At 38.8% G+C, this 21,933-nt stretch overlaps 1 protein-coding gene across 3 annotated transcripts in view; it reads left to right on the top strand.

The window, feature by feature from the left end:
* MAP3K15 (mitogen-activated protein kinase kinase kinase 15) overlaps positions 1-21,933 on the top strand; it is a 120,626-nt gene that overhangs the window by 29,772 nt on the left and 68,921 nt on the right. For all 3 annotated transcript variants that reach the window (XM_033106905.1, XM_033106889.1, XM_033106897.1), the window contains exons 4-6: positions 13,644-13,837; positions 16,979-17,147; positions 19,513-19,619. In XM_033106905.1, coding sequence (XP_032962796.1) covers positions 13,644-13,837; positions 16,979-17,147; positions 19,513-19,619 — 470 coding nt within the window. The remainder of the gene's footprint in view (positions 1-13,643; positions 13,838-16,978; positions 17,148-19,512; positions 19,620-21,933) is intronic.

The raw sequence follows: 21,933 nt of genomic DNA on the forward strand, positions 1-21,933 counted from the left end.
TTTGGATTGTTTCCACTTTTTGGTTATTGTGAATAATGTTGCTATAAATATTCAAGTACAAGTCTTCATGTGGAAATGTGTCTTCATTCCTTTTGAGTAGATACATAGGAGTAGAAGTGCTAGGTCATATCGTAAATACAGAGGGGGCCAAAAAAATGTATACACATTTTAAGAGAGGAAAAACTTTATTAAAATTGTAATAATATATACTGATAACAAAAGATGAATACAAGTCATGTGTATACATTTTTTTGGCACCCTGGTATATGTTTAACTTTTTAAGAAATTAACAAAATGATATCCAAAGTGGGTGTACCATTTTACATTTCCACCAGCAATGAAAGATCTACTGTGTTTCCCCGAAAATAAGACCTAACCGGAAAATAAGCCCTAGCATGATTTTTCTGGACATCCCCTGAACATAAGCCCTAATGCATCTTTTGGAACAAACCTTAATGTAAGACATGGTCTTATTTTCCGGGAAACATGGTAGTTTCTTCATATCCTCACCAATACTTGTCTGTCTTTCTATTATGTCCATTCTAGTGAGTATGAAGTGTTGTCGCATTGTGGTTTTGTATTTCCCTAGTGACATGCTGTTGAGCATCTTCTCATGTAACTTATTAGCCATTCATAGTCTTTGGTAAAATGTCTTTTCAATTTTTTTTGTTCATTTTTAATTGGGTTTTTGTCTTATTATGGAGTTGTAAGAGTTCTTTGTATATTCTGGAAGCAAGGCCCTTATCAGAGACTTTATCAATTACTTTTTTATGGATCATGCTTTTGGTGTTGTCTCTAAGAACTCTTAGCCTAACCCAAGGTCATGAAGAATTACTTCTATGTTTTCTTTTAAAAAGTTTTATAGTTTTGGCTCATACATTTACCTCTCTGGTCCATTTTGAGTTAATTTTTGTGTCTGGTGTAAGGCGTGGGTGTCCACTTTTTTCTTTTGAGTGTAGATATCCAGTTGTGCCAGTAGCATTTCTTATAAAGGCTATTCTTTCCCCCATTGAATTGTCTTGACCCCCTTCTCAAAATCAACTGATCATAAGCATAAGGGTTTGTTTCTGGACTTCCAATTCTAGTCCATTGGTCTGTATGTTTACCCTTATGCCAGTACCATGCTGTTTTGATTACTCTAGCTTTATAGTAAGTTTTCAAATTAGGTGATCTGGTCCCCCCAATTTTGTTCTTCTTCTTCAACATTGTTTTAGCTTTTGGGGCCACTAGCAATTCTATATGAATTTGAGGATCTGCTTTTCCATTTCTACAAAAAATACCATTGGAATTTTGATAGGGATTGGATTGTATTTGTGTATTGCTTGGGTAGTACCAGCATCTTAGCAATATCAAGTTTTCCAATCCAAGAGTACAGAAGATCTTTTCATTTATTTAGGTCCTCTATAATTTCTTTTAGCAATGTATTGTAGTTTTCAGTACGCAAGTCTTTCACTTTCTTGGTTAAGTTCGTTTATGGATATTTTATTCTTTTGGGTGCTCTTGTAAGTGAAATGGTTTTCTTAATTTCATTTTCAGGATTGATTTAAAAAGTACTTTTCACAAAAATATTTAATGCTTATCACATTTTACTTCAGTATTTGAGTTAAAATGTAATTCAGTTTTTGATTAGCGTTCCATAAAAATGACTTCTTTTCCATCCATTTTAAAATTCTTATGTTACTTTCTACTGCTTTAGAGATAGCAAAGATAGCCGCTTTCAACATTTACCACTTCAGAAAACATGTTTATGTGATGACAGATCAGGGTTGTGCCTTTATGAAAACAAGAGTAAAAATAATAGCCAACCCCAAGAGACTATTCACCCTTGGCGCTTCCTGGTAGTTTGTGATTAGTGTACGTAGTCCACAGGTACCCTTTAAGCAGGCATTCTTTAACTTTGTTTTAATTTTTCTTTGCAAAAATAACTACACCTTCAAAGTTATGATTTCCCCCTGGAAGTAGCCTCTGACACTGAGTTTAGTGAACAGATTTATTGTGGAGTGCCCTTGGGATCAATACTGAGGAAGAGGAGGGAAGGAAGCAGGAGTGGGCAGAGAGAGAAGTTAAGATGGGGTGCAGGCTCAATGACAACCTTGGCGGATCTTTTGGGGACTCTGGAGCTGGAATGGCCTTTCTGAGTTGGGATGAGACGGCCAAGTCTTTATACTTCTGCATCCATCCCTCAGTGAAAACAGTGTGACCTTGGGTGGGGTGCATTCTCTACAACTGAGGCAGTTCCAGAAGGCGCTGACAACAGGGGCTGATAGCTGCAGAACTGCCAGCAGCTGGGGCAACACCCTTCCTTGAAGGGGGATCCAGGTGTGCGCCTGAGTGTCCACCACATCGTAATCATTTCATTGGACAAATACATAAATCATATATACCCCAAGACTAGGGAATGTGTCTCTAAGGCTGGAAGGCACAGAAATAATTGCTTCCATTGAATTGGTGGGTAATTACCTGAAGGTATACGTAGCCTCACCAGAGAGGACAGGTGGGGACACACACCTTCCCTGTCTCCCAGAAAACTTACTAGGAGAAGATGAGGTATTCCACCCAATACTTGTAGAAGGAATTAATTGTTAAAAGTACACCAGACCTTATTTTCATTTGTCATGTCCTAAAGCCAGAGTTCACGGTTTTTTAAAAGCAGAGTTAAATTTCCAAGTTAGGATCATGTTATTAAAAAAACACCTTATTAAAAAACTAATCTGGTTCTTGATCCCTGGACCAGGTGGTTATTTTTTTTTCCTGGAAAGCCAATGAGATTTAATAGAAACTAATTGCTCCAATCAAAATAGTTATCTCCATAATCCCAATAAATTGGAAATTCTTTGAGAAAGAGACATTGGCAATATTTGGGTGCATTGTCTACAATATTGAAAGTCTTTTACCTGGCTTACAACCACATTTAGGCCTGTAGTTCAGAGTAACAGAATTTCTCCTGGTCTTTCCCTCCTGCTTTCCTCAATTCTTCAGTTTGCTATGGGTTGAGATCCAAAATTATCAAAGATGATACAGATTGCTTAAGGACACTTTGGTGAAAGGACCATTAAATTTCTTTTCTCATTTCTATGTCCTTCGGGTTTTCTGAGTTCAGAATCAGAACTTCTACCACTTTTATTAGTGAAGGCCTGATGTTAAACAAAAAGGCTACATTCCATAGTAGATGGAGAAGAAGAATTTTATTTTGTGCGTAGAATATGACTTATGTAAAAATCTTTTCCCTTTGAATGTTTATTTCATTTGTGTAGCTATTTTTTATTATTTCTACCTCATCTTAAATTCTCCATTCAAGTCTTTTTTCCCCCCCTACATGCCCGTTCTCTTTTAAATTGGAGTTCTCTGGAGATGTGAACCATAAAACTTTTCTCTACCTCTTTTTTTTTTTTATTTTTTTTATTTTTTAATTTATTGGGGTGACAATTGTTAGTAGAATTACATAGATTTCAGTTGTGCAATTCTGTATCACATCATCTATAAATTACATTGTGTGTTCACCACCCAGAGTCAGCTCCCCTTCCATCACCACATATTTGATCCCCCTCACCCTCATCCCCCACCCCCCAACCCCCTTACGCTCTGGTAACCACCAAATTACGTTCCCCAGATTAATTTTCAAACCCCGTGGCCATCCTGTGGTCACCGACTGCCCTCCAATCCCCTCACCCTCCCCCCCACCCGCCACTCCCCCCGCCCATCTAGCAACCCTCAGTTTTTCCTCATTGTCTCCCAAACAGTTTCTGATTAGTTCATTCACTTATTCTTTTCTTTAGAATCCGCAAATAAGTGAGATCATATGGAACTTATCTTTCTCTGTCTGACTTATTTCACTTAACATAATGTTCTCTAGATCCATCCATGTTGTTGCAAATGGAAAGATTTGATTATCACAGGAGTCATGTCACATTTCACAAGGCCAATGTCAGAACCAAAATATAAATTTTCAGTTCCTCGTCCCCACTGAGTAAGTCTTTGGTGTCCCATGATACCCATTTATTTCCTTTAAATTGAGATGTGCCGTGTGTGATGCACACTCTTTTGCCCAAATTTGTGAGGGACAAATAAGGACGCTCATTGTACATGGTGGTACTAATTCCCTATCTGTATAAATGTTTTCAGTTCTTTCATTTATGCTTATGAGTTCAAAGTGTAACTCAGAAATCAATAATAATATCTGTATGCAAAACGATACCCTGGAATACGATAATCGGTTTTGTTGAACTTATGATGAACTTGCAACAACGAAGAGTTCTTGGCCTTCTGTGATGCGTAAATACTGTAAATTTGGTACAGGTACATAAAATGTCTTGTGCTTTGTATCTATTCTTATGTTTTGTAATTATTTGTTACATAAAATTTCTTGTACCATAATATGTTAAAAAATAAATGCTAAAATTCCTTTATAAAACAAAAAACAAGTACCTAAATGTAAACAAATAAAAATTTGAATTAAAAACTTAAAACGAAAGATTATTTTCCCTGAAAGTTTGGGCCAAAAACATGGGTGCGCATTATACATGGCAAAATACGGTCATTCACATGCCATAATAGTCACCATTTACCCATCTGTTTGTGTTGGGTATTCTGTATATCATGGCTTTCTTTATTTAAGGATATATCAGCATTAAGTTGGAATGGCAGTTAGTGACAAGGATCCTGGGAAGGGAGGGGGAGGACATGAGATTTCTTTGGCTCTGTAGTCATGTGGGGGCCAGTTGATTAACCTTCCTGGGTCTCCGCTTCTTCCTCTATAAAACGAGATGACTAATCAGGTGATTATTGAGGTTCATGCCAGCTCTGAGGTAATTCTGTTATATTATCATAGCCATTCAGTTATTTGAACAAAGCAGATGGAAGACTAAAAGCAGTAGTTTAGTGGCACTACATGTCATGTTCTCAACAGGAATATCTTCATTTACCGTTAAGTGGCACAATAGCCTGATTAGCCAGTTGAAATTATTATTCAGCTTTTGTATATTGGTTCCTCTTATGACCAAATAAATGAAGGAAAGTAGCAACATAGACTGCCATTTGCACTGATCTTTAAAAAAATGCATTTCCCTGATTGCATGTGTGCTGATTTTAAAAACTATCCTTTAAATGACTAGGCAAAGAATTATATCTTTTAGGCTTAAACCTTGTAATCATTATTTGGAGTGGTGCACCTCTTGAATTTTCTTTCTTAATAAATTGACTTTGTCACAAATGATCATGTTAAATAATTTTTAAAAACTTATTGTCCCATGTTTATTTGCTCCCTAATTTTGGGGGGGAACAAATTTCTGTGCTTTTTTAGTTTCAGTTTTCACAAAGGATTTATAACCCTTTCACACTACAAGATACACACTCCAAAGCACCACATTCTGCCAGCAAGCAATCAAGATATGCGTTCTTCCATAAGTGCTCAGAAATCAGTTTCTCTTGGGTAGTGTTAAACCACATTCCATCTGCCTTAGATTTTGCCCTCCTCTTCTGCCTAGGCCATTTGTTGACTGATTAAATGTTTGTATCGTTATTTTTAAAATGTCCTCTGGGAGGTCAAGCTGAAAGACTCATGAAGTCTGTTGGGATAAATTTTTACATATTTTATTTGCTCCAAAGAATTAATGTATAAAACTTGCACTGTTATTGACCAACTTTGGCACCTGCTGCTAATCATGCATAAAAATAAGTGCTGATGTAATAAGGTCCCTGTCCTGGTCTTCGTGGACCCTTGACCTTCTTGCAGAGGAGCTAGTTGAGGGGCAAGTCCTAAGTGTCCTTGGTTAGTAAGTGGCCGTGATTGAACCCAATGGACAATTAGGTTGAAACTCTGACATGCTCTGCTCTCCTGGGCTGTCCTGGAGAATCCAGGCAGCTGTTGTTCATGGAAATCTTCATATGTAAAGCCCACTGAAGAAACTGATGTTTTAGGGCTGCAGGTAGGATGTTCTATGTGAAATATCTGCTGAGATTCCAGAGGAGGAGCTCTTAGATTTGGCGGGGGGTGGGGGGGGTTCTCCCCTAGAGGAGCCTATGAACCCCTTTTCAGGATATATCTTAAAATGCTTAAATAAATATAAAGGAGACCATTGATATTGAAACATAGTTATCAAAATACTTTTAAAAGTTGTATATTGTAATCTATGTGCTTTTCTATTAATGTCTCAAATAATAGATCAAGCACCTGGTCTAAAAACTATCATAATTTTGGAGTAGTGATGGGTATAAAAGGTATTTTGAGATCTCTGCAGGAATTGTAATGCAATATGAAAAGTTCTATAGTTTCTATTAGTGACAAAGTCCCAGGGCCTGCTAAAACTAGGATGTGTCACCTACATTTCTAATCGAAGGCAATGTTACATTTCAATTAAAGGCAAATGATGACAAAGATGTCGTTTTTTTTTCTCATTCAAGTTCATGGAATCCCAAGAATTAATGGATTCCAGTTTCGGAACTCCTAGTCTGGTCTAAAAGTATTGAACATAGCTAATACTTATTGGATGCCCACTATGTGCCAGGGCCATGTTTAAGCCTCTGCACCTAATGAAGTTGACGGTGTTGTTGTCCCCATTTTAAAGATGAGAAAACAGATTTAGATAAAGAAGTACATTTTTCAGGGTCAGCCATCTAGCATGCAGCGGAGCTACAATTCAGTCCTTGGCCATTTGAATTCTCCACTATCTTGCTATGATTGAGCTGAGATGATACTGACTTCCTATTTCAATATTAATAAGATATTTCTTTTTCACCTAACTTAGCAAATGTGAAAAAATAAACACTACCCAGCTCTGCTGACAGGATGATCAAATTGCAGCGCCTTCGTACACTAATGGTGGGAGTGTAAATTGCTCCACACTTTTGACCGCAACTTGGCTACACGTACCAAGAACCTTAAACTTGATCTAGTAATTTCACTCCTGAGAAGCTACTCTGAGGAAAAGACCAACATTACAAAGATGCCATATGCAAAGGTGTTCATCTCAGTGTATAGTAAGAAACATTTCAAAACAATGGTTAAGTACACTATATATATTCACCAGATGGTATATTAGACAGGCATTAAAAATTATGGCAAAGAATATATAATAAAACTTTTATAATGAGAGTTTTTAAAAAGGCACCTATTATTTAACCTAGTAATGATATAGGACAATTTGTGGTGGTGATATTTGTAGATGGTAGTAGTTATGTCAATCCCTAGTTAGGAACTAAAAACTTCAGAGGACAGATTTCTCCACTACCTACCTTCACAGTGTCAGAGACCAGTGGCTTTTACTCTGTTCTCTGATCTCACTTATTCTGTCAGAATCATCCTTTTGGAACTACTTGAAGAGTGTTTGGAATAGGAGCTTACGTATTAATGTGCCTAGCCCACTGGTTCTAATGCCCCTTTATGTAGGAAACTAAGCTGTCTTTGTTAAATTTGTTTTAATGAGCTGGACTCTTGAGATGTTTCCATTTATAAATGTACCAATTACAAATATCCAAGCCTCGTTCACTATTGAACATGTGTTATGCTAATCAATGTTTTTCTTTCTGATTTCTGGTCTACCCACCAACAAAAGTCTGAATGTGTTCCATCATTTGAAGATGTTTGTGCCTATTCTCCTTCTTTGTAAGAACCAATACTGCGCTCAAGAGCCTGTGCTTTCATTTGGAAGTTTATGAATTGCTTTTTTTTAAATGTATTCATTAGACCCAGTTTCTTTCTGTACAATTTCTTCAGTTTTATACACTTTATGAAAGATTGTCTCAAAGGAACTATTTTTACTTTCTTGAGGCTCCAAATTCCTGCTCTCTCTTCAGTCCTTCATTAAACTCGCACAGTTGTTTTCAGAGTTCATGCATTCCAATTCTCCCGTTTTTTTCTCTAACTGTGGCTACATGCTTGCTCAAAGGATCAGATCCCGTCCTGGCTGTGGGCAGGTCTGCATCAGCCTCTCCTGCTGCTGCTCTTCCCACTTGAGCCATAACCTGTGATAGCACATAGCATTTATTTATAAAAATCTTATTTTTTCACACATCATTATTTAGAGTTTGAGGAGGACTGGAGCAAAGTTTGCTTTTGTGCTATTTGGGAAGATTAAGTTTACTAAAAGAAGACTATAAACAAGATTTTAGCAGACCTGTTTGTTTTGGAAATAGTATTAAGACATGCATCAATTCTGTCCAAATAGATAGGATTCTTGAACCTTCAATTTACCTACCTATTAGGGAGATTCAGTTATTTAGTTGTAATGTTTGTAAATATTTTTGTTATGATTATTAGTCTGTAGAGTATTATATCTTTTAAAAGAAACTGAGAGAAGAAATGAAAATAAGTATATATGAGATCTGACAATTAAGTTCACAACTTGTTGCAACGATGTTGCTAGCCTTTTTTGATATCAGAGGGATTATTCATTATGAATTTCTACCAACTGGACAAACACTTAACTAGGTTTACTATTTGGAAGTGCTGAAAAGGCTGCGTGAAAAAATTAGATGACCTGAACTTTTTGCCAACAATTCATGGCTCTTGCATCACGACAATGCACAGCTCACATGGCACTGTCTGTGAGGGAGTTTTTAGCCAGTAAACAAATAACTGTATTAGAACACCCTCCCTACTCACCTGATCTGGCCCCCAATGATTTCTTTCTTTACCCGAAGAAAAAGGACATATTGAAAGGAAGAGATTTTGATGACATTCTGGACATCAAGGGTAATACGAGGACAGCTCTGATGGCTAGTCCAGAAAGAGTCCCAAAATTGCTTTGAAGGGTGGACTAGGCGCTGGCATCGGTGCATAGCTTCCCAAGGGGAGTATTTCGAAGGTGACCAGCAATGAGGTATGTAGCACTTTTTCTAGGATGAGTTCGCGAATTTAACTGTCAGACCTCGTATTTATAGAGTTATATAAACCTTTTTGTTTACCATTTCTGATTTTTTTTCCATTTGTTTCTGTGGATTCAAGTTACCAAATGGTGTTGTTTCCTTATTCCAATACAGTTTTGTTTTCACCTGCATCTTTTGTACTGTTATGTCAAATATCTGTTATAGGCCCCAATATACAATTATATACATCATTCTATGCAATTGTCTTTTAAATCAATTAAGAGAAGAAAGAAGAAATTGGCAATTATACCATCTCTGATAATTACCTATATAACTACCTTTACTGGTATACTTTGGTTCTTTTCATGTGAATTAGAATTACTGTGTGGTGTCACTTGCTTTCAGTCTGAAGAACTTCCTTTAGTATTTGTTGTAAAATGGGCCTCCTAGGAACAAATTCTCAGTTTTTGTTTGTCTGAAAATGTCTTTATTTCGCCTTCATTGTAAAAGATACTTTTGCTAGATGTAAGATCCTTGGTTGAATTTTTTTTGTTGTTGACTTTTTTTTTCTTTCATCACTTTGAATGTCATCCTACTGCCTTCTGGCCTTCATTGTTTCTGATGAAAATTTAGATATTAATTTTATTGCGGTTCCCTTGTACATGGTAAGACATTTTCCTCTTGCTGCCTTCAAGACTTTGTCTTTCAAAATTTTGACTATTGTGTATCTGGGTGTGGATATCTTTGAGTTTATCCTACTTGGAGTTCAATTAACTTCTTGGATATGTAGATTCATTTAATCAAATTTGTGACGTTTTCAGCAATTATTTCTTTGAGCATTTTTCTGCTCCTTTCTCTTCTCTCCTTCTGAGATTCCCATTATGTGTCATGTATATTGGTGCACTTGATGGTGTCCATATTTCTTCGAGGCTCTGTTCAGTTTTCTTTTCCTTTTTTCTGTCTATTCTGCAGATTGCATAATCCCTATTGATCTATCTATGAGTTTGCTGATTCTTCTACTTAAATTTCCTGTTGGGCTTCTTCAGTGAATTTTAAATTTTTGTTATTGTACTTTTAAACTCTAGAATTTCCATTTGCTTTTTTTGTAATTCTTCTTTCTTCATTGAAATTCTCTATTAAATCATACCTTTAATTCTTTAAGCATCATTTCCTTTAGTTCTTTGAACATATTTATAATATCCGTATTCAAGAATTTGTCTTCTAATTCCAATATCGGGGGCCTTTCAAAGGCAGTTACTGTTGCCTGTTATTTTTTTCCCTATATAAGGATCACACTGTTTTGTATTTTTGTTTAAAACTGGACATTTTAAATAATATATTGTAGAAACTCTGGATACTGTTCTCTCTCCCTCCTGCCTCTGGAGGTTGTTTGTGTTGTTTGCTCGTTTATTGTTTAATGACTTTGCTACATTAGTTCAGTGAATTCCATTTTCTCTATAGTGTGCAGCCTCTGATGTCACTCAGAGGTGCAGTCCTGGGCATGTGCACAGCTATTCTGATGCTCCCATCCCCACCCAAGGATGACAATGGTTATAGCTGGGCTCTCTTTAAATATATCTTTTCCTGCTAAACGTTTCTGACTGGGCTTCCTCTATTGATATTACAGCCACTTGTTAAGCTCCCTTAACCGTTAGCTGATTGTTTTATTGTTTTTGACAATGCTGTGAAACATAAATGTCCCACAGTCTGACAAAATTAACTGTTGGGCTTCTTTTCAGAGGTAGTCTGTAAAGCCAGTCTTTAAGGTTTATTCTGACCTCAGGAAAGTTCTTTCCAACTCTCCCTTCCTCCTTTTCTTTCTGTTAACTTCTGATGGTCTACCTTTCACCTGTTGCTATCGTGAAGCTACCATCCTCCTCTAAATTTTTGCCACAAAAATCTCCATTTTTTGACAGTGCCCATAGGTTTGAACTTCCATGCTGTGTTCCATGTAAAGTCAGTCCCCTTATGGTGAGCTGCAGAGCTCTCTGTTCTTACAGTGTGCCTCTACCCCTAGGTAGAGCCTCTGCACCACTGCTCCAGAGCTGGGAGGTAGGAGTAGCAGCCTTCCTCTCTGATAGTGACACCCTGCTCTGTGAGCGGATGTTAAACAAGGGAGCAGCCCTTGATATTCTCAGTTTGCCTCTTCTGGCAAGGAACCTTCAACCTATGTGAGCCGGGACAAAGATGATCAGGGCCCAGTATTGTTGGCCTGCTTCACCTAGAGTAGAGCTTCTTCCCTACCGGTGTGAACTGGGTGGAGAAATGGAGCCCTAGTCCTCTTGACCACACTTGCCTGGAATAGTACTTCTATAACACAGAGCTGTGGTGAATGAGAATGCTGGTGGCTTGGCCTTCTCAGGGAGAAAGTGTCGCCCTAGACTAGAGGTTGGGGTACGAGGGAGCCCCATCTTCTTGGCTTTACCTACCCAGTGAAGAACTTTTGTCACTTTGGGCTGGGGAGTAGGGAGTGCAGCTTATAGCTCAAATGCTAGAGTCTCACTGTTCTTATCAAGATTTAGTCAATTTTCTTGAGTAAATGTTTCTCCATTTTCTGTATGCTCTTAAGACAATTTATAGTGACTTTAAATCATTTTTTAAAATATTTTTTGCCAGTTATGGTTTTCTTTCTTGGGGTAGTGGGGGCAGCATTTGAAGAGCTCCTCACGTCTCCAGTCTAGCTCTGTTTTATTTTGAAAATAGCAAACTCCATTCCTTCAAAGTTATTTTACCTTCTAGACTTCACTGATCCACACAGCCCTTTTCTCCCTTTTAGTCTGAAACACAAAGGCTATTTACCATAAACTCAATTTCATGTAGAAGAACAAGCAGTTTAACTTCTGATTGTATCAATGGCATTCAGTTTAATTTGTTTCAGCAACATGGCTTTCTTGTTATAGATGAGGGAGAAATTTGTCTCTAACCTACCAAAATCCTTACTTTGCTGGGCAATTCGAATCTGTCTTTGAGAATTTGGAGCTATAACCAGGGAGGGAAATGTCTTTTTTCCTCTGATGTAGGCAGGTCCCAGTGATTGCTAAGAAGTAGCTACAAGTCTTCTTCCCCCGTTCCCCAGTTATCACCCACACACCTGAATTTTTGCCTCTTCTATTTATAGAAATACCTAGATAACTGGCATTTGTATTTTGAGGGATTTAACCCCAATATCTGGTGCCCACAGGGACAGTCTCCAGCTACTATTTTGCAGCAGAGTAAGTATTCTCAGAAAATCCTATTTTTAGGAATAATGGAATATCAGGAAGCTTAGCGTAAGACCTGCATTTGTATGACCTGTGAGCTAAGAATGTTTTTTACATTTTTAAATGATTGGAAAAAAACAGAAGATGGAGAATACTTCAGGACATATGAAAATATGAAATTCAGATTTGTGTCCATAAATAAATTCTATTGGGACAGAGCCATGCTCATGTGTTTATGTGTTGTCTATGGTTGCTTTCTTTCATGGTACAACAGTAGAGTTGAGTAGTTGCAATAGAGACTGTATGGCTTACAAAACCAAAAATATTTACCATTTGGCAAGTTTGGTAACCCATTCTAAAATATGTTTGAGTGGACTAGCATTAGTAATATTTTTTAACTAAATATTTTAAGGCCTAAAAACATGTCTCAATAGAGCTACAGATGCCCAACAAGGTACAAAAGAGAGACAAAGTGTGTATTTCAGAACAATTATCTGTATCTTGAGTTCAGATAAAAATAAGAATGCCACCGTCTTTGTGTAAAATCTTATTCAAAAGAATACTTAAAAATATATATCACATATGTCTTTGTATCTTGTTGCCCAATGTTGTAAGTTTTCCCAAGGCTTCTGTTTGATATGAGATCATGGCATTCTGATAGTTTTCTCCATAATTAATTTATTTTTAATTTAGAAAAAGTTCTATCCCTTCTTTGACTTCTCATTTTTGGATAAAGTGTGTTTTCCAAGATATATCTGCAGTGTACCAAAATACTTAGATAACTTCATTAGCTTAATTTAGTTTAAAAAATTAAAAGTGAAGAAGTCAGATATTTCTGGCACCATATAAATTCTTTAAAACTTGCTGAAGAGATAGGAATAAAAAGTCTGAAGTTTAGTTGCTTTTTATGACAGTTTAGACAAAAGATTGACTATGATATAAGGATGTCATATAAGAATGTATTAATCCTCCAATGTGTTGAAAATTAAGCATTGATTTAATACTCTTTAGTGGCAGTGTTCATGCTTTACAAAGGATCACAATTTATAGTCAAACTGTAAGCATTCCATAGAAAAAAGATGTTTTTCTTGAGTATTATTTGACAATATAAAAATTTTTGAGCAGATCTTTTTTCAAAACATCCCTGAGATTAATCATACTTATTAACATCTGCTTCATATAAAACAATTTTTACTCTAGAAAGTATATAATAGTTCACGTGTAGTTAAATTATCAAATAATGTGGCTTTTCCATTGATCCTGAAAGAAAGAAAAATATACCTGTACATTGCAATTCTTGGTTATCAGTGAGTTCAAATTTCCTCTGATTTGGGGGCACATAATGAAACGATACAATTTTCGATACTTAAACCCCTAAAATCTTTACCAGTGAAGTTCAGAGACATACACAGATCAGTTTCAGCATTTAAAACCAAATTTTTGTCGTACATCCATGTGTTAGAGCTTGTGAAATTGACTGGTTTCCTGTTTTGTGCATAATAGATTCATAGTCGTATTGCACAAGTTGTTGTCATACTTAGGCATTTGCTCCTTCCCTGTCCCATCAGGTTCCACCTGCCCAAATCCACAGCTATGCTTCCACATCAGTTACTTTTGAAACTTTTTTGTTTCTTTTTCCAGGCATCTAGTGGAAATTATTATTTCATCCCGTACATCGTGACACCCTGCGCTGATTATTTTTGCTGTGAGAGTGACGCCCAGAGGCGTGCCTCGGAGTACATGCAGCCCAACTGGGACACCATCCTCAGTCCGTTGTGTGTGCCCCTGGTGGACAGGTTTATTAACCTCCTCAAGGACATCCACGTGACCTCATGGTAATTCCCCTCAGCCATCAACAAACCCCAGGAGCTTTGCTCCAATCTTCCCTTCATGTTCATGGAGGCGATACACCCTCAAAAGACCATAGTGCCCTGAGAATGGGGAACCTCCGCCAGCCATTTTTAAGTCCTCCTGGGATCCATTGTTGTTCCTTACTACCTCACTAAGTTGGTCCGTTGAGGTGTCGCTATCAGAGAATAGGACTAGAGTTACGAGGTCAGGGCTGAGCCTGTGTTTGGCCCCAACGCCCTGTGTGACCTTGATAAATAACTTCTCTTCTGTGTAGCCATTTTCTCATCTAGAAAATAAGGAAGTTAAGTCACTCGTATTTTTAATGCTCATTCAATTCTTAAAGTCTGTGTTTTAAGATCATTTCTGAGGATGATTTCCTTCCTGCACTCCAATCAGTTGTTAAAGTGCCTCAGCAAGGTCATTCGGACCACAAGTTCTTGTGCTATAGAAGCTGGGATGCATTGAGTCCACTGAAGCCATCGTGACCTCAGGATGTCCTGTGACATGTTCTTTGTAGATTGATGTTGAGGAAGGTGGGAAATACTTATTCAGAGGTGGGCGGGTTTGGGTCTGAATCCTGGCTCAGGTGATTCCTCGCTGTGTAGCCTTATAAAAATCAGCTTACCTCTTTGTGCCTCGGTGCTCAATAAACCATGCCTTAAAATGTTATTCTAAAACTTGAAGGCAGAAAAAGTATTCTACTTAACCAAAGGATCCAGTCATTTTGCTTGCAGCCAATTTAAAGGATTTACTCCTGTAAGTTATGTCACAAGGAGGAGGATTTATCCTTCCAAAACAAATGAAAATCCGAAGCACTGGCAGAACTCACTTGACATGTAAAGGACTGCATATTCCACTTTGGCTCACATCATGGCTCCCTGAATTGTAGAGCTTTATTACTGGAGCATTGGTGTGAGGTACACAGTTGTTAACAGTCTGTTCTCTTTTTCTATCCCACCACCTCTTCTATGGACACAGAGTTTCTTCTGTAGACTTTATGGGAAAAGAAAACTGGAAACCCAGACATATGTGACCACTTGCCAACAAAGAAAGCAAATGGGGAACCTATTGTAGGACATTCCTGGAAAGCCCCATTCAGTTGCACCTTGCTAACTGTTGTCTTATTGCACAATAAATGTTTTAGTGAAGTTTAAGGAGAAAACTCTCCCAGTATCATCTTTTCAGGTCTGACCAGGAGAAAGGCTAGCTTGAGTCTGCCAGATGAGCAAGGTCTTTGCAAGAAATGGACTCAAGTTTGTTTCTCATTCAGTGTGTGTATATATCAATAGGAAAACAACTGTTTTGATCTGGTTTAATTTCAAAGGACTTGAAATACCGGTTGGTTGATTCCACCCCTTGAACTGGTAGATGCCTGACAATGGTTAGTGAGAAGCTAAGTGGTGAATGGTGCCTATGGTTTAAAACATCGATAATGAGCAAGGCAGATAAGTTTTCAGCTGCAGTGCCAACTCGGATAGATTAATAAAGGCTGCCTGGAGTTCGGTGCTGAACGGGGGCTGGAAGCCATGTCCAAGTTCACATTGATGAGCAACATCTTCCCTGGTCCCCAAAGGCAGAAAAGGCTGCATGTTTATTACATATATGATGTCCCCAAGCCATACTCCGTTCAGTGTTTTGCTCATTTACTTACGAGTTACTGTTCTTATTAGGTTTCTTGGTTTATTAAAACTATTTTTCAGAATTGCCCTTGAAAATAAGACTTAACTAAAGTATAACTTTTTATTTGTCAGGCTAAACTAACAACACCTTAATAGCTTTGATGCCTCTAGGGTCCACCAAATGGACAATGGCTGTCACCCAACTTAATGACTCATCAGATTAATGACAGAATTTTTAAACACTGGTAGAATCTGCTAATTTGCTCATCACTGGGTGATTAGCAATAGACGAATAAGGAAATAAGAAATTAAAGCAATGCACTGATATTTTTATATCAGAGTGCTTTCTATGGGGCATCACTTCATTCTTTAAATGTTTGTAAAGTCTTATTATAAGCACTGGACGAGGATGAATGTTGTATACACATTTATTTGGCATAGTTTTATAATTATTAAAAGTAACAGTTGTTATTCTTATGTGTTGCTTCTCTTTTTCTGAAGACTATTATTTAATTGAGCTTATCCTTTTTTAATGAACAGCCTAATTTTACTCTCTACAGTCCGCTCATTTCAGCTACTTAATGGGTTGACAGAATTACCGCTTGGTAATGTCCAGTCTCCATAAAAATATTACTTGGAAACTGAGCAAGAAATTTAAATCAATCTATGGTCATTGCAAGTCAGCCTGTGTACATCAAATTAGGTCAGTTTTAAAGATATTTAAGTACCAGGTACTGGCATTAGTTCTTTGAGTGGTTATGGTGAGACATGCCAGTGTAGATTTAAACTGCTTTAAATATTTTCCTACCTCCCTATTATCATCTAGATGCCCCCATGAAGGAAGTTTTATGTTTTACACTAGAGAAGCGTTCTAGCAATTGAAAATGACAAGGAGAGTGGAGGGGTGTGAAAGACAGAGATGGTCTGTAAGCTTCCAGGAAGTGCTTCTTGGATTGCTCATTGTCACGTCCAGTTTCCGGCTCACAGCCAACTGGAAAAAGCTTAGTGATTACTAGCTTTCTCTACCAGGGACACCTGATAGAGAGATTCATTTTAAAGAAGTTCTCATTTGACTGTTTCATGGCCTTTGGAGTTTTGTTTGGCTTTGTGATAATCTGTAAATAGTAGGGAAATAGCTAAGTAAGGTACCTACTTGCCCTCTATGTGTTTGAAAATAGCGGAGGAAGTGGGGTGGGTTGGATGGGTAGGAAGTCCTATGTGTCATCCAAATGCAGATGGGGTCAAGTTGAAAATTATTTTCCAAGTCATAACGAACTGATTTTTTTGTTGTTGTTGTTACTATGAAGTAGTTAGTTTTTGTAAAAAGTGCGTAACAAGTAGGACATGTCTCCTGTTTGCTGGTGCTGGAAGGATCAGGTCTGGGCAAAGCCCCCATGTATTAGCTAGGTCATGTCAATGAGAACCAAGTTTGTTTGAGCTGCCAAAGGAAACGGAGTCCTGGATGCATGAAGATGTGACCAGAGGTTTTCATGTTTCCCTCTCCAGTGTTTATTACAAAGAAACCTTGTTAAATGACATCCGGAGAGCCAGAGAGAAATACCAGGGCGATGAACTGGCAAAGGAGCTGGCTCGGATCAAACTCCGCATGGATAACACCGAGGTTCTGACCTCAGACATCGTCATTAATTTACTGCTGTCCTACCGCGATATCCAGGTATGAAATACGCTTACCAGAGGCTGACGCATGCTGAGTTCTTTGGCTTGAGGAATTCCTCATGTGAAGTACTCTTATACTAGGTATATGGTTAGGTAGCTGTTTTATAGACAAAATATGCATGTGACTAGGTCATAGTTCACCTAGCGTATCTGTTGTGGTACAAATATTGGAGAAGGTTTTGCCATATCAAAAAGCCACTCCAACAAAATCTCATATACGGTGCTTCTCACTAAAAGGAACTCAGAATTGAACAGTTTATGTGCAGTTTGTTCTAGGCATTGTTCCAAGCCCTTTGCAAATCCTAATTAATACTCATCACAAGCCTATGGGATGTATACTCTGATTATCCCCATTTTAAAAATGAGGCACAGAGAAGTTATGTCACTTGCCCAAGGTCACACAGCAGTTGGCAAAGTCAAGATTAAAACTGAGGCAACCAGTTTGTGCTTAACTCCTTCGCTGTGCTGCTTCCTTTAGGCCTTTGTCACTTCCTTCTTTGTTTACCACCACCCATCATTGACAAGGACAGCAGGAGAAGCAGACGCATATCCAGGGCCCAGGGAATGAAGTTGCTTATTCTAAGACAAGCGTCAGAGGCTTCTGGAGAGTTCTTGAGATGGAGTTTGTGGGACGTAGTACTATGAAAGAAATCAAGCATGTCTTCCCTCCAAGTTTAATGCTGTTGAGCCATTTCTAAGGATGTCTTACCTTCCTTCCCTTTGTAGGAATACAGGCAAGGTACCTTACCTGCAGAATTCCACAAAGCCATGTTGGAGATTCTAAATGAGAATCCATTTACGACCTGCACCAAGAACAGAGTCAGCCACTAAGGAACTTATATTCCTAGTGACAAACAGATGCATCTAATTGATTTTAATAGCAGATGCTGTTAGGGATCATGACAATGATTAAATTATGCCCCACGGGACAAGAGCATGGGAATGGCCCTTTTTTAGAAATCTTTCTTCCTGAGCCACTGGCCTCCTTCTGTCCTTGCCTTCACGCATCTCTTCTTTTTATAACCTTCCGTCGGGACTCTCAGGCTCCAAAGCGAGCCAGAAGCTTCTTGGAATACGCTGCCTTCCCTTTCCTTGGGCAGCTGCATCCAGGTGCAGAGGCATAGAACATACATGGGATTTCGGTGGGAAGTCGTCCTCTGCTAACGGTGGCTGGCTGTCAGCAAGTTGGCCAGCACAGGGATCCCAGCACAGGGATCTCAGCCCAGCTGAAAAGATAGCAGATGGCGCTGCTCAGAGGGGACCCAGTTGAGCCAAACATGGTAGCATTGTTTCCCTGGGTAATTATGCGGTTGAGAGTAGTGCTTCTCAACTGGGGGACATATGGCAGTGTCTGGAGACATTTTTGGTTGTCACATTTCAGAGGGGAGGGGAACGTGCTACTGACATCTAGTAGGTAGAGGCCAGGGACACGGTTTAATATCCCACAGTGCACAAGACAGCCCCCCACAACAAAGAATGACCCAGCCCCCAAATCTCAGTAGTGCCAACGTTGAGAAACCCTGGTTTAGATGAATGCGTTTGTTTCTGGTAAAATAAGAAGGACTGGGATGTTTCCTCCTTTTACATGCCAAGTGACTGTAAGGTTTCTTGTGTGTGTGTGTCCAGCTCATTTTAACCCACAGCTGTGCTGGTGGTGGTAACTCTCTTGCATTCAAAACATGGTGGGGGACAAGGTGAAGGGATTAGGAAGTACAAATTGGTACTCACAAAATAGTCACAGGGATGTGAAATACAGTATGGGGAATATAGTCAATAATGTTGTAAAGATCACGTAGGGTGCCAGATGGATGCTGGACTTATCAGGGGGATCACTTCATAGACTGTGTAGATGCCTGACCACTGCGCTGTACACCTGAGGCTGATGTAGAATAATATTGAATATCAACTATAACTAAATATATATATATATATATTTTCCCCCATAGGATGTAAAGCACAGCATAGGGACTAGAGTCAATGGTATTGTAACAGCTCTATACAATGTCAGAGGGGTAGTAGATTGGGGGGTTATCACTTTGTAAGGGGTGTAAATGTCTAATTATATTGTTTTGTATACCTGAAACTAATAATTTTATATATATATATATATATATATATATATATATATATAGTCACATTCTTCAGGTATAGTAAGTGAAATAAAATACTGCAAAGTAATAATAATTTTTAAAGCATGGTAACTTTTTCCTGCCTGCTGGGCTATAAGTAACTTTACTAAATGTTCTCTGTAGGGAGAGGCTTGTATTTAAATGCCTAGGCTGTCTCATGTTTATAACTATTCAGAACAATCTGTGAAGATCTGTGTTTCCTCTCTTGCTTACCTTGGGATGTCATGCCAACAGGACTATGATGCAATGGTGAAGCTGGTAGAAACACTGGAAATGCTGCCTACGTGTGATTTGGCCGACCAACATAACATTAAGTTCCACTATGCGTTTGCACTGAATAGGTAAGAATGATAATCCATGTGTAGAGTTTTGAAACAAGCCAGCTGTTAAATTCTGCTTCCTTCCTTCATTCAATGCTCATTGAGTATGAACCAGATAATGTGCTCAATGCCAAGGTTATGAAAATGGGCAAGGCATGGTGTTGGTCTTCAGGGACTTTGTTTTTGGAACATATATTCTAGCTGTGAGGTCTGCCATGTCACTAAATCTCTCTAGCTCAGAGCCATAAATGTCTTAATGAAGGTTTGTGCAAAGTGCTATGGAAGCATAGCAGAGGAAGGAAATCATCTGCTTGGGCATTTTTTGGGGGTCCTTTGGCTAGGTTTGGAAGACTTAGTAAGAATTACCTGATGGGCAGGAAAGAGTATGGGATGGGGGTGGTGACAAGGCCATTCCACTTGGCCAGAACGGAAGCATGAACATAAAATTCATGTGCACTGTGCCTTCAGGGAACAGCCAGTGTGAGCAGAACACAAGATGCAGGTGAAGCAAATGCACGCAGTGAGGCTCAGCATGGAGCATGGGATCTTGTCTTGAAAGAACCTTGTATACATGAGTAATGAGTTGATAGTATCTGATAGACTGTGGGGGACTAGATTAAGTAACAGAATTAACATTGTATGATAGGAAAAGAGGGTGCTGTCTTTATGTACTAGTATAATCTGAACTTTGGAATACAAATTACCAGGCTATGTAGAGTGTGTGAGACTTGGAAATTCTGGCCCACAGACCGTGAGCCTCAAAAGGTTATGTGCTAGGGGTATTAGCTAAGATGCTGTAACAAAGAGTCGCCAGATGCAGTGATTTAAATTAGTTTGATATTCTCTTTCACAAAGCAGTCTAGAGGTGAGTGGACTGGGCTAATGACATAGCACTGCTGCAGAAGGTGTTCAGGATCTAGCTTCTGACCATTTTGTAGCTCTTTCATTTCCGAGAGTATAATCCTCTTCTTCTAGTTGAAGCTACTGTGTTTTCCTGAAAATAAAACTGGGTCTTATATTAAGGTTTGCTCCAAAAGATGCATTAGGGCTTATGTGCAGGGGATGACATCCTGAAAAATCATGTTAGGGCTTCTTTTCCAGTTAGGTCTTATTTTGGGGGAAACACAGTAGGTCACTGCTACTCTGTGTTCCCACCTATGGAAAGGAGGAGCGAATAGAAGCCCAGGGCAAGCAGTTTCCTTTAAAGCGAGTAGAATCTGCACATGCCACTTCTACTCACATTCCACTACAGAGAGTATAGTCATATGACCCCATCTAGCTGTAAGGGAACCTGGGAGATGTAGCCTCTAGCTGGGCAGCCATGTGCCCATCCAAACTTAGCTACTATTGATTTGGAGGATAACTAGGAGTTTCCCATATTCAACCTCACAGAATCCCAGATCCCTAAATGTCTTAGTCCTACAGTCTCCCTTCCTCCCCTGATAAAATACAGGAAGAGGAGCAGCATTAGGTGACCGTGAGGAGAAACAAGTCCAGATACCCTTCCCGCCAGGCCTGTCCTCTGCTGGGGCCAGGAATGGTCATATTGAATCATACAGCAAAAAACTCCAGGAGGGTATTCAAACTTGGCTTGAGAGCCAAAGAGTTCTGGCATCTCCTCATCAACTTTCCATGGCCAGTGTTTTCTGCAGGGAATGCATAAAGTAAGGGTTGGAGGTGACCGGAATTAGAGGACTCCGGTGTCTGGTTTCTCAGATGCTTGGCTTTGCTTCAGCCTCTGGATTAGGCTACAGGCTGCGGGCCTGCCACTGGCAGCATCTGCAGGATAGCAGCAACACAGAAACCCACAGCTTCAGGAGTCTCAACACATATGTGGTCACATCTCTGTCTCCTATATATTGAAGTAAAATGTACAGGCAGTGAAACATATAGATCTTAAGTATACGGTCTGATGAGTTTTGATAAATGGATATACACATGTAAACAACACCATTATCAAAATACAAAATACTTCCATCCTCCCAGAAAGTTCCTTTGTGAGCAATGCCCACCACTCTGTAGGCAATACCTGTTGCAATAGCTGTCTCCATAGATGAGTTTTTCCTGTCCTTGAACTTCATATAAATGTCTGGCGTCCTTCACTCAGCATTGTGTTTGTGAGGTTCATCCATGCTGTTGGATGTATCAGTAGTTCATTCATTCTCATTGCTGTGGAGTATTCCATTGTATGGATAGGCCACAATTAATGTTTCTGTTTTACTGCTGTTAGAGCCTTAGGTTGTTTACAGTTTGGAGGTACTAAGAACAGTGCTGCTATGAATATGCATGTGCATGCTTTTTGTACACACATGGACACATTTCTGTTGCATATATA

This window comes from Rhinolophus ferrumequinum, chromosome X (assembly GCF_004115265.2).
Source record: "Rhinolophus ferrumequinum isolate MPI-CBG mRhiFer1 chromosome X, mRhiFer1_v1.p, whole genome shotgun sequence".
Classification (NCBI taxonomy): domain Eukaryota; kingdom Metazoa; phylum Chordata; class Mammalia; order Chiroptera; family Rhinolophidae; genus Rhinolophus; species Rhinolophus ferrumequinum.